The sequence below is a fragment of the Apodemus sylvaticus genome, chromosome 23, assembly GCF_947179515.1.
Source record: "Apodemus sylvaticus chromosome 23, mApoSyl1.1, whole genome shotgun sequence".
Taxonomy (NCBI): Eukaryota; Metazoa; Chordata; class Mammalia; order Rodentia; family Muridae; genus Apodemus; species Apodemus sylvaticus.
Genome location: NC_067494.1, coordinates 26,496,635 through 26,511,017, shown reverse-complemented (window position 1 = coordinate 26,511,017; position 14,383 = coordinate 26,496,635). Strand labels below are relative to the sequence as shown.

Here is a 14,383-nt window from a genome sequence, read left to right as displayed (position 1 = left end):
TATATATATATATATATATATATATATATATATATATATATATATATATATGTATGTATGTATGTATGCATGCATGGCATGTATATTTTAGCAATAAAATGCACTGGGGAAAAAAACATACATGAAACACATGCCCATGGCGAATATCCCAGCATGCGAGAGGCTGACTCAGTGGAACTATAATTTGAGGTCTACACAGAACGTCCAAACCCAGCCTGAGCAGGAGCCTGCGCCGGAAACCAGGAGCCGGAGATGCAGCCCACTGATAGGTTTGACTAGCAATTACAATGCTCAGGATATAATCCCCGGCACTACAAAAAAGAAAATTAACATATTCATGCACCCACACACACACAGACACACAGGCACAAGAGTGTACACTCAATACGCACATAGACTGTCACTGCAAAACACTAAATATTCCTGACACATACAACTTCCAAATGTTCCACATAAATACAGAAAGGACTAGTAGTACCCAAGAGGACTTGTCCCCGCCCAGTATGGAAAGTAACAGTAGCTGGTGTATCAGCAGGGTCCTGGTTCTACACAGGAGGGCAAGGCGTTTCTTATATAAAGGACAGGTCAGTACACACTTTAGACTTGGTTGGCTGTGTGTCTCTGTTGAAACTACTCAGCACGTTGTAATGTGAAAACAGTCATTAATCATGCGAGAATGAGTAAGCCAACTGGAAGACAACAACTTTGTTCTAATTTCATGGACACTGAAGTCCAAATTTCATATAATTAACACAAATTGTAAGATATGTTGCTCCTCTGTAACCCTCTGAAAATATAAAAATGATTTTAACTTGAAGACCATACAAAAACACACAGTGGAATTTTAAAATGTTCTAGCACAGTAACAGCCGGCATTTACAATGTGTACAGGTTAAGTTCTGAGAATTGTATGGATTTAGATGCGCTGTTTATACACAGTCTTTCTTCATAACAGTGTTCTAAAGTGAATAGCTTCGACATTCCCATTTGACAAGTGAAGAAACTGAGACCCAAATGTGGCATAACAGGTAGAGAAACAAAACCAGAATCCAATCTCACAAAGCCTGGCTCCAGGTCCATCTTCTTAGGATTTGAGCCAACAAATATTATGGCAAACCCGGGATCAAGTATTTAATTGCAGCGATGGAAAACAGATAGACAGAAATATAGTCGATGTAGGCAGATATAAATTAGTAGAGAGTGAGAGCTAAAGAGATTAGACAGATATAGATAGATATAGATATAGATCATAGATATATAGATAGATATAGATGTAGATATAGATACAGATATGGATATATAGATAGATATCAACTTCTTAGACCAACAACATAAATCACCACACTGTACTAAATTAAGACACCATTTCCCAGCAGCCAACTGTAAAGCATTTCTGGTGGGGTTTTTTGTGTTGTGGGCTGTAAACATCGGCTCTGGGAACAAGTCTAGAAATGTCAAAAGTCATCTTTCAATAAAAATAAGAACTGATTCATCCTGAACATCAACCTCATATTTAAATCTGTGCAAAGACGGACTTGCGGCGACTTCTTTGGCAGAGAAAATACAGTTTAATAATCCAGTCACACAAATATTTGGTGAATATCTCCTTTGTGCCTTAGCCCTGGCAAAATGCTGAGTTCCCGTCACCCTCTCCATTCCTAAGAGGCCATTTTCACTACTTCCCAATAAGCATACAGTGTTACATATGAGCAATCTTGAACTTGGAGGAAAGACAAAGCTTTTTACTTTTACTTTTCTTTAAGTTTTTTTAAGTTTCTTTTTTTAAAATATTTTTATTTTCTATATTCCTTGTTTACATTCCAAATGATTTCCCCTTTCCCAGATCCCCCCTCCCCATATGTCCCATAAACTTTCTTCTCTCCCTCCATTCTCCAATCACCTCCCTCCTTTTTCTCTGTCCTTATATTCCCCTCCAATGCTAGATCAATCCTTTCCAGGATCAGGACCCTCTCCATACTTCTTCATGGGAGTGATTTGTTATGTGATTTGTGCCTTGGGTATTCAGAGCTTCTGGGCTAATTAATATCCAGCTTTTTAATTTGTTTATTTTCAATCATACCCACCCTAATAGGTACAAAGTGGAATCCCTGTGGTTTTGATTTGAATGCCCATAATGATACTGATCATCTTTTTACTTTTTCAATTATTTTTTATTTTATTTTATGTGTACGGGTCTCTTGCCTTTATGTGATCTACAGACCGCATGTATGCTGCACCCACAGAGGCCTAACATGGGTAATGGATCTCCTGGAATTGGTTGTGAGCTGGGAACCAAGCAGTAGTCCTCTGAAAGAGAAGCTCATATCCTTAACCACCGAGTCATCTCTCCAGCGTCTCGTTTTTCTTTCAGCAGCATGATGGCTGCCATCCTGGGCTGACTAATTTGTACATCTTTGGACAATCTCAGTACCAGTCATGAGCCCACCATTTTGACAAGAGGACTGCAACATCAATACCATTTCCTTGGGCATGAGTGCAACTTCTCTTAAAAGCATCTGGGCAAAGATGCTAACAATCACTGGCAAGCAAGCGGAGAGATAGCGGCAGCTGTCGAGAGCAGGCTTCACACATGGGATGACATGACAAAGGGAAGCTTCTCTGACGGGCATCTATCTATCATACATGAAGATGCAGCAGGTGCCCCCGCTCTGTGCCAGCACAGTACAACCATGTAGAAATCAAGACTCACTGTTTGGCAGGGCTTCCTATTTATAAGACAAGTCGAAAATATGAATTGGCCTGTGAAGCACTGGTAATTTTCTAGAACATCACACCGGGCAAATGAGTCTTGTCTGTAGGCATACCGAGTAATAAGATGAATGACAGCCAATCACCAAGTAGGGCAGGGCCACATCCAACTGAAATATAGGGTTGGCCAACAGTGAGTCTCTTAAGGAATTGTGAACTATGTGATCAGAACACAAGTACATATGTACACACACACACACACACACACACACACACACACATGTATATATATGCATACATTCATCACACACATGCATATATATGCATGCATTCATCACACACACACAAACACACACACACATGCATATATATGCATGCATTCACCACACACAAACACACCAATTACATGGAAATGCAATTTTTAAAAATGTCATATGAGGCCAGTTAATAGCCCAAATGCCTTTATCCAAAGTCATGTTGAGCCAAGACTGAAAAACCTGAACCCTGTCCCCAGGATCCATATGGTCAAAGGGAAGAAGTGATGCCACACATTGTCTTCTGATCATTGTAAGTGATCCACATTCACTACGTTATACAACCACACACACACACACACACACACACACACACACACACACACGCACGCACGTACACACACACAATAAAACAAACCCTAAATTTTTTAATTAAAAAAAATCAGTTAGAATTTAGGCAAGAAGCAGCAAGGAAGCAAGCAAGAAGAGAGAGAGAGAGAGAGAGAGAGAGAGAGAGAGAGAGAGAGAGAGAGCTTACAAAAGTACTATCAGAGTATCCTAAAGATGGTGGTCAAGAATATTTTATTGTTTTTTCCCCCCTCATTGGTATTGGGGAATCAATAAAAATTGAAATGTCTTTTTAAGTAGAGTAATTGAGAGGCTGGAGCTATGGCTCAGCAGTTAAGAACATTGATGGTTCTTCCAAAGGTCCCAAGTTCAATTCCCAGCACCCACATGGCGGCTCACAACCATCTGCCACAGGATCCGATGCCCTGTTCTGGCATGTCTGAAGGGCTGTGTTGACATGAAATGAGGAAGGATCAGACCCAATGAGTAGCTAGCCCCTGGCTCAGCTCAGGAAAGCCTGCAGTGGCTCTGAAAACAGTCACAAGGTGGTGAGCCATCCGCAGGGGGATGGTGCTCCCATCTGCTTCGACCACACATTCTTCACCATCTTCTTTTCCGCATCCGATTTTTATGACTATTAACTCCCAAGATTCAAGGAGCAGAAAACAGCAGGGCAGGCACATCCACGTCCCATACTGTGTAAAGGGGAACTGCATGCGAGCAGAAGCTCACACCAGAATCCGGGGTCCCTGCTCCACAGCCCTGTCTCCTGTTCAGTGGATGTAACTTTCCAGTCTGCAACTGTGACCTATGGGAATTTGCCTTTTCAAAAGGAGGAAAGCAGAACCGTGCAGTAACGTTCTGCATTTTCAAGTTTGCATATTCTTCCCCTGACCGCACTGATGAAAGGGCTTCTGTAATTTGTAGGCTCCGCCAGATGAGCAGCTCTGAAAGCGAGCCAAGGAAAACCAGGCTCAAAGTCAGGACACATTTCCCCACAGCTTCCCTGCCTCCCTCGGGAGAAGCCACATGCAAATCAGACTCCGAAAACCAGAGAGTCCAAACCTCTGCTTTACACAGCTTGCCACAGTCTCAAGCAGGCTTATTTCTGTTTAGAAATATGTACCAAGAGAGCAGCGAATTCACAAATTAGTGGTACCTCATGGGTTTTTCGTTAACATTCCTACGCAGCTATACTTCTGGGCAATACAAGGTAATAATGACCTGGGGTGGTTAATGAATAAGAAGATGAAACAAAATTCCTTTTAAAAATTGCCTCCAGGTGTGCCTGGGGTCATAAATAAATGAACAGGACACCCAGGAGCAAGCGTTGCTTAACCCTTTAAGCAACCAGTTTCTCCTTTGCTCTTCACCTCTTCAAAACACCACAGCCCATGCCTTACTGCAGTGTGGGCTGGCTTCAGGGCTCTGAAGCATTGTGGACTCAGGGACAAAATAATAAGCACATCCAGCTATCCACATAGATAATAAGCAGACATCTGCTTGGGAAGATACACCAGCATGAAACATACAGATTATATACACATAAGTTTTAGATCCATATCATTCAATGTGATCAAGCCCTTTATCCTTTATCAAGGAACCGACTGAACAATCACGAACCTTTAAGTCAATTGACTTCCCAGTGAATTAAGTAGTCAAGGGTTATGATGAAGAAGTCTACTGAGGGATGGAGAGACGGCTCAGTGCTGGCTGCTCTTCCAGGGGTCCTGAGTTCAATTCCAGTACCCACATGGCGCCTATGGCCTCTAGAAGAGCAGCAAGGGCTCTTAACTGCTAAGCCATGTCCCCAGGCTCCTCTTTTCATTTTTAGTAAATAAATACAGTAAAAAATCTCAACCTATTGTATCTATTTTTATGAAACAACACAAGTATTTTGTACTCAAAACATTATTATATTCCTATATCTCTTTATTATTATAAATTTTTATACAATATATTATAAAATTATATTATTATAACATATTATAAATTTATTATAATATTTATTATATTAGTATATTATAAAATTTATTATTATAAAATTTTATACAATATATTATAAAATTAATATATTAGATATCTCTTTCCAATACAACTGTCTTAACTGTTTTCTGAACATATGGTTTTAGCCATATTAAATAAATATCTGTGTTACTGTTATTCATTTCTTTAGTAAACCAAAAGCACTCATTGGTTACTTAAGTGTTAAAAATTGTACAGGTTGAAAAATAGTTTGTCAGGCTGGGTGTGGTGGTGCACACCTGTAATAATAGCACACCGGAGGCAGCGTCAGGTAGATCTCAGTGAGTCTGAGGCCAGCTTGGCTTACAAAGTGAGTTCTGAGACCACTAGACCTACATAGTGACACACTGCCTCAATATGGGGGGCAGGTACTGAGAGATGGGAGAGAGGGAGAGAGGGAGGAGGGAGGGAGAGAGGGAGAGAGGGAAGAGGGAGGGAGAGAAGGAGGAGGAGGGAGGAGGGAGAGAGAGAGGGAGGAAGGAAGAAGAAAAGGAAGGAAGAAGGAAAGAAAGAAAGAAAGAAAGAAAGAAAGAAAGAAAGAAAGAAAGAAAGAAAGAAAGAAAGAAAGAGAAAGAAACAAACAAGAGAGAAAGAAAGAAAGAAACAAACAAGAGAGAAAGAAAGAAAGAAAAGAAAGAAAGAAAAGAAAAGAAAAGAAAAGAAAAGAAAAGAAAAGAAAGGAGAAATTTTTAAATGATGTAAGAAATTTGGAAGGAAAAGACTCCCTCATAGAGCTTAGCACTCTTTGTCTTTGTCCTGCACAAAACATCATGTCCAAGAAGCAAGTTGGGGAGGAAAGGGTTTATTCAGCTTACAGTTCCACACTGCTATTCATCACCAAAGGAAGTCAGGACAAGAATTCACACAGGGCAGGAACTTAGAGGCCGGAGCTGATGCAGGTCCATGGAGGGGTGTTACTGGATTGCTTCCCCTGGCTTGCTCAGCCTGCTTTCTTATAGAACCCAAGACCGCCCAGCCCAGGGGTGGCACCACCTACAATGGACACTCCCACCCTTGATCACTAATTGAGAAAATGCCTTACAGCTGGATCTCATGGAGGCACTTCCTCACCTGAAGCTCCTTTCTCTGTAATAAGTGCAGTGTGTGCCAAGCTGACACACACAACCAGCCAGTACACTCTGGAAGTGAACACTCCTAATGATTTGAATGAATTACAGCTACTTTAAAGGTATAACACTTTTAATATAGAAACATATCTACCGACATCTGTAAGCTCAAAAAGGGGGGGGGGGGCATCCATTACTAAATTGCATTTTAGTTTCAACTCAGGCATGAAGGAGGACCACTGAGCAGACTAAAACAAGACTGGAAAAGAAAGCATACACAGAAGCCATGGAAAGCTTCCCGGTTGAAAACACAGGCTACGGGACTCAAGAAGGATGAGAAGGTGGCAGCAGAAACAAGGAAATTAGGAGCGAATCAGGCCAAGGGCCTGAAAGTCAACAGAGATCAAACTCGCGCTACACATCTTAAGTACATACAATTCTAATTTTAAAAAGAAATGCAGATGGGTCGGACATTAAATACCTTCTAAAAGAAAAAGGTGCAACCAGACCTCTGAGGCCACACCAGCTACTCCATCAAAGCCAGAAAGGAAGAGAGGAAAGGGGAAATGGCCCATAGCTGGTCACAGTGTTCACATGTGTCACATGTCAATATGTCACATGTTCAAAGACAAGGTCCCAGAGATGGAATGATAACTCCCAGGCAAAATGTAGCACTAGTCTGGTCTAAAGACTTTACTAACACATTATTTCCTAGAAGAACACTTACAACATCACGCATTCAGTTCAAAGGAGAATTCAAAGAGCTACACGTCTAAAGGCAGAAAAGGGAATCAAATGCATGTGTGAAAATGCGTAAGTTGCTCTATGGCAGTAATTTCTCTCCAGCTAAGTTTTATCTGTATGGGTGAGAATGGTTTGCATCACCTACTTTCTACAATGTATTGAGCTGTAACGTACTTTCGAATAACAAAACGGGAGGCTGAGGATGGAGCTAAGGTTGACAGGGTGTTTGCTACCATGCATGAAGGTCCAATCCACACCACAGCATCTCACAAATGAGGTCTGATTGCATATATGCTGAAGTTCAAATCCTTCCCAAGCTACAAAGCAGATTTAAGGCCAACCTGTGATACAGGAGAGCCCATCCAAAAATAATAAGTAATAATAATAGTGATTATAGTGATGATGATGGTTATGATGATGATGATGGTGGTGATGGTGATGATGATGATGATAGGAAGAGAAGATGATGAGGGAGAAGAAGAAGAAGGAAGGAGGGAGAAGAAGAGGAGGAGGAAGAAAAGAAAGAGGAGATAGTTGTTAAAGTATCAAGTAATGAAGATAAGAGTTAATCCAGATGAATGAGCCAAACAAGGTACACACTAATATTTTTCCCATTTTTAGAACTTTTAAAACTTTTCTAATACACATAATAGTGACTTAGAAAAGGAAGATATTGATCAGTGAATACAGAGAGTGAATAAATACCAGCTGCATGCAGGTATTAAAAGTAATAAGATGGTATCTGACAGACACACTCTACATAGAGAGGAAGCCAGAAATGAAATGTAGAACAATATATATGTTTTGAGACAGATTCCTAAATGGCAGAAGATACCATTGGTGCCCATATGGATTTCTCATCATGGGGTCTCATAGTGAAGAGAACACACAACACACAAAATAAATGTATTTCAGAGTTCACCAAAATATATGCTAAAGGGCATAGACAAAAAAGAAAAATAATCAGTTTATTCTCTTCAACACTCTGTGTGTATATAGGAGATATAGATAGGTAGACAGAAAGAAAAATAATGATGATGAAGATGATAGATAGATAGATAGATAGATAGATAGATAGATAGATTATGATGGATGGATGGATGGATGATGGATGGATGATGGATGGATGGATGATGGATGGATGGATGGATGATGGATGGATGGATGGATGGATGGATGAATGGATGGATGGATGATGGATGGATGGATGATGGATGGATGATGGATGGATGGATGGATGGATGGATGGATGGATGGATGGATGGATAGATGGGTCGATAGATCAATGAATGGATGAATGGACAGATGGATGGAAAGACATACTGACTAGCCTCAGGATTGCTCAAAGAGTCTACACAAAAAGGAAAAGCAAACTTTTCAACCCCAAAGAGAGTGAAACTGAATGGGAATCCTGAAACCTACAGATTTCACTGTGCCCTCTCCTACCCCCCTGTAGACTTCAGCCGGCAGAAGGAAGGAAACAGAACATGGATGAAGTCTGTGACCCTGCCAGGAATTCCCCGCCTTCCAGTCACATCTTCATCATGGCTTAGATAAATGACTTTGTGCTGGAAACAGTCTGACAAAGGACATTTTCAAAGTCATCCCTCTTTTGATCTTTTCTCTAAACAAAACAAAACTTTACAGTCTCCGTGGGAGCACAAAGCTAGTCCACTAACTTCCATAACTTCAACTCTCCTGGCAGAAACTAGGAACATCCTAGGACAAAGAAATGGGATTCAAGCCCCCTGTGATGCTACAAAAGAACAACATGGTTCTATGAGCTAGAGAGATTTCTGTACCTTTTTATGAATGCACATATGTAAACATCAACTTCATCAAATAACCAGCAGTGGTCCTAGTAGAATCTGTCTGTCTTATTTGGGTCTCTGAAACTGCCAAGACTATCACCATGGAGATTTCTCTTCCATTATTCTTTCTCAGCTGTTTCTATTATTCCACACCCTCTTCCTGCTTTCATTCGTCTCAACAGCAGGGCAAAAAAATTCACCCAGAGTTAAACGGTGCCTCACCCAAGGTGTCCCAAGACTTTGAAAATGAACCACACTGCTTCACTTGTTTAGCATAGAAAATGGCCAGGAATGACCCGTAATAACCAGGCTGGATAATCCCACCCACATGAGCTCTCAAGAGATTGCAGGGAAGGAACTCCTCTGGCCACATACTTAGACACAGTCACTAAACCTTGCTGAAAATGTGATACACAAAGAGATGGAACTGTGAATACTCTCAAGTCCATGTCATAATCTCCTTGCCATTACAGAATCAAACCATTTAAAATTTACCAACCATACCTACCAATGTTTTAGAACAATCTGGAGCAAGAAGCTCTCGGTCACGAAGCACTTCTGTTCTTCCATCACTCTCTGAATTATTTTTATATTTAATACATGAAACACTGACGTTATGCCACACAGGTTTGCAGATGATCACACACAGAGGTACACACATAGTGCTTAGTGACTCATTCTGTTGCATTTGCTTACTTATTAATTTCTTGATGTTGTATGTACATGCATGAGTGTGTACGCAATACACATGGGGGGAAGAGAAGGAAATGAATTCATAGAGGTCAGAGGAGAACTGGGTGACATCAGTTCTCTCCCTCGACTGCATGAGTCCCAGGGATTGAACTCAAGACATAAGGATTGGCAGAAGGTGTCTTTGTACACTAAGCCAGCTCCCTGGCCCCCAACGCTGCACTCCCCACTACTCTATCTGTCTGTTTTCACATCCTTCCACTATCAGAGGCAAAATAAAACATCCTTCCAAAAAAAGCTGTAAAACCTAAGAAACACTGCAGTCAAGTAATAAACCTTAATTCTGGAGAGATGCACTTTGGTTTTGTTTTTTAACAAATGGGATGGGGTATCGTTATACAGCTCAGGCTGACCTCACACTCCTGGGCCAGGTGATCTTCCTGAAGCAGCTTCCCAAGTATCATGTGCCATTGCACCTGACCTGTGAGACAGGTGGCAACTTTTAAATGTACCATTATTTAAAGTCACCAAAGTCAGATTCACCTTCCCTCAAAGAAATGCCAGTGTGGTGGCCCTGACTTATTGAAATACAAAACACTTTCAATTAAAAGAGCTTCCAGGGGCTGGAGAGATGGCTCAGCAGTTAAGAACACTGACTGCTCTTCCAGAGGTCCTAAGTTCAAATTCCAGCAGCCACATGGTAGCTCACAGCCATCTGTAATGAGATCTGATGCCCCTCTTCTGGTGTGTCTGAAGACAGCTACATTACTTATATATAATAAATAAATAAATTTAAAAAAAAAAAAGAGCTTCCAAGAGACTGGAGAGATTTACTACCCACATAAGAACACTGGCTGCTCGTGCAGAGGGCCCAGTTCAGTTCAGGCACCCAGAAAATGACTCACAACCATCTGTCACTCCAATTCTAGGGGCTCTGATGCCCTCCGATGACCTCTGAGGGTGCTAGCATGAAAACTGTGCACATATATATATATATATATATATATATATATATATACATATACATACATATATATATATATATGTATGTATATGTAGGCAATACATATAAAATAAAATAAACCAATCCTTTTAAAAGGAGCTTCCAGAGTAGTTTAAAGACAACCAAAGAAACCTTTCTTCTTCAACTTCCTATCTTAGGAGTCAATCAACCCAAAGGATGTTCCTATATAATACTTGGAGAGAGGGGGAAATCCTACTTTCTATAACTATTGCACATTTAAAACCAATGTGAAACCTCTCATTTTACCATACTCCACCCCCAGCCCATCCCCAATTCTGAGCATAGTAATGATTATGTTCCAATGGTTACAGATGCTCATAAAGAGCAGACTGGTGAAGAAGAGAGAGGATGGATAATGCTATCAGCCACGCTCCCAGGAGGAAAAGCCTATCAGTGTTGCACAAGGCAGAAAGGGTGTCTGAGTTGTCATTGATTAATGATACCAAAGCAACTGGTCATCTTTTTTAGCTATGCAGACACAGGTCATTAGGAGGCACTGACCACACAGTAAAATCCACCAGCATCACGGATACCTTTGAAAATCGAGCGTTTATCCATTTGGTAAAGGTTTTCTTCTGTACATCGTTGTGTTCATCTGCAGGAGAGAAAGAAAAGACAGTAACAGGGTGAGTGTGGTAAATACAACTATCTCCTCCCTCTTCAGCTTGCGACTGATATCTATACAGCATGAGGCAAGGGACACACAGCTATTAATGAACCCACTGATGGGGCCCACCAACTTCTACAGTAAAGTGAGACTCAGTCACCTCACCCAATGGTTCTGGGTGTCACTCCCAGGTATGAAATCCAAGTTTGTGTGCTACAGTCTCGACCTTACCTCACAACTACACATGTAATACTTTCAATTGCATTTTAAGTATATTATCAAACATGATATGTGTAATAGTTTTAATTTTCAGTGTGACAGAATCTAGGATCGTCTGGGAAGTGTGTCTGTGCCAGGGAGTATATAGAACCAGTTGGCTTGTGCAAACATGTGCGGTGAACTCTCTTGATTGTGCTAGCTCATTATGGGAAGACCTGCCCTTGGGGGAATGGCATCATCCCATTTAGAATCCTAGACTGTAGAAAACTGGAGACAGCAAGCTGAACGCTAGGGATTGGTGTGTTAATTCTCCCTTTGCTCTTGACTGTGGATCTGAGTAGCTGCTGAAGGATCCTGCCTGAATTCCTACAACAACTGACGGTAACCTGGAATCATAAGTCATATAGATCCTTTCAGGTAATGAAGCTAGACCAACACATCCCACCAAAAAGTTACTCAATAGAAACTTAAGACTCCGTAACTACTGCTTCTTCACATAAGTCCTACAACAAAAAAAGGAGTACAAGATTTAAATTCAGTTATCCAACACATTTTCTTGACCAAAGGGGAAAAAAATGGAGCAAAGGAGTCATAGTGGTTTTAAACTTCAAGTACATTTTAGTATTTAACTTATCATGTTTAATTATGTGTATGCCTGTGTCTATGCGTGGGCATGTGAGTGCAAATGCCCATGGAGTCCAGAAGAGGGCATGAAATCTGCTGAAGCCAAAGTTATAAGAGATTATAGCTACCATATAGGTGCTGGAAACTGAACTCCAGCCTTCTGCAAGAACAGTATGAGTTCTTAGCCACTCCAGCCACCCTAAATAAACATTTTTACAAGCATCGAAAACCGAATAATTTTAAAAAACATGATCAACTCCAGTTTCAATTACAAATCCATTGGGCAAGGCACGACTAACGTCAAACATCTGAGGAACCTCAAATTTCTTGAAAATGAGCCAAGTTAATGAATTATGTAAGGAGACTACATCATACAATAGCACCAACAGCAAAAGCAACACACAATAGGGCCAAATAGATCACATTCTGATCCACTTCTTATTTGATTCTAAGTACCAGAAGCATCACCTACCCTCAAAGTCCTTGTCTGAAAGATGGAAATAAATATTAACTATATTATAAGATGTTATGCTGATGAGTAAAACTTTTCCTTAAAAACTTGGTTTGGTGGTTTGAATGAGAACGGCCCACCCAGGCTCATTTATTTGAATACTTGTTCTCTAGTTGGTGGAACAGTTTGGGAAGGATTAGGAGGTGTGGCTCTGTTAGAGGAGGTGTGGCTTTGCTAAAGGAGGTGTGGCCTTGTTGGAGGAGGTGTGGCTTTGCTAAAGGAGGTGTATAACTGGGGGCGGGATTTAAGGTTTCAAAGCCTATACTACCCCCAGTTAGCTCTCTCTCTGCCTTGAGCTTATGGGTCAGAGCTAGGCTCTCAGCTACTGCTCTAGCAATAATATCTGCTGTCTAACTCATGTTCCCTGTCATGATGACCATGGACTCTAATTCTCTAATACTATGAGCCTCAAATAAAATGCTTTCTTTTATACGTTGCCTTGGTCACAGTGCTTTGCCAAAGCAGTAGAAAAGTAAATAAGGCACCTGGTATTTAGTTTTTGGTTGTCAAAATGATGGCATCACTATGAATAAAGAGGAAAACGACAGTCCGACTTTGTCACTTCCCATTATATAATTCAAGCACTCTCCAATTTTCAACCAAAACTAACAAAAGTCATTGTTGGTTGAACACGTACAAAATAGTATGTTAACTACCTGTTAGTAATTCTGAAAGCAGTCTATATTCCAAATAGTCCAGAAAGCTGTGGGTCTATCTCAGTGCCTCACCTACTAGAGCACACTTCCAGGCAACATCATCACAGGAAGAGACTTATGTGCTCTGCCAGTCATGCATATACCGCAGAAGGACTGTCTGTATTTGGCAATGAGGAACCTCTCACTAATAAATAAGACGGCATCTAGTACTATAGTTTGGGAAAGACGGTCCCTTCAAAGGACCATGTAATAAAGGGCTTTCTTTCCCTTTGGATGCACTGGAAAAGGTGGGAGCTTCAACAAGGGAACCTTGTGGAAATACTTAAGTCACCGGGGAATGTCCTTGAAGGAGATAAGAGGTCCCCCTACCTCCTCTTTCTTCCCTCTCTTGGCTCTCCACCTTGGCTCTCCACCTTCTTCGCCACCTATTCCTGGCTATTTCCACATGGTACAGAAACTAACGGTCTACTCTGTCATGAACTCTGATCTTCAGATCTATGAGCCAACATAAACATTTTCAGATAAGTCAACTATCTGTTCTGTTTGATATTTTTTTATCAATTTGACACAAGCTACTGTTATCCAGGAAGAGAACCTCAACTAAGAAAATGCTTCCTTCAGATTAACCTATAGGCAAGTCTATAATCAATGTGGCCCATTGTAGATAGAACCACACCGGGTAGGTAGTTATGGAGTATATAAGAAAACAAACTGAACAAGCCAATAAGTAGCATTCCTCCATGGCTTCTCCTTTAGTTCCTGCTTCCAGGTTCCTACCTTGAGTTCCTGCCTTGGCGTCCCTCAATAGACTAGACTCAGAATATGTAAACCAAATAAATCTTTTCCTTTCAAGTTGTTTTTGTTCATAGCATCTTTAATTTTATCTTAGTTATTCCATTATTCATACAAATAATTGGCTAATACATCAAGTCTGTAATAAATTTGTATACTAGTAGCTTATGGAAAGTGTGCAGATTTGAATAAAAATGGTCCCCATAGGGTCATATGTTTGAATACTTGGTCCACAGCTGGTGGAACTGTTTGGAAAGGACTCAGGGGTGTGGCCTTGCTGGAGGACTGTCACTAGGGGGCAG

The 14,383-nt window shown here is 40.8% G+C and overlaps 1 protein-coding gene across 5 annotated transcripts in view; it reads right to left on the bottom strand.

The window, feature by feature from the left end:
- Utrn (utrophin) overlaps positions 1 to 14,383 on the bottom strand; it is a 508,244-nt gene that overhangs the window by 395,404 nt on the left and 98,457 nt on the right. For all 5 annotated transcript variants that reach the window (XM_052169847.1, XM_052169848.1, XM_052169850.1 and 2 more), the window contains one exon: positions 11,206 to 11,267. In XM_052169847.1, coding sequence (XP_052025807.1) covers positions 11,206 to 11,267 — 62 coding nt within the window. The remainder of the gene's footprint in view (positions 1 to 11,205; positions 11,268 to 14,383) is intronic.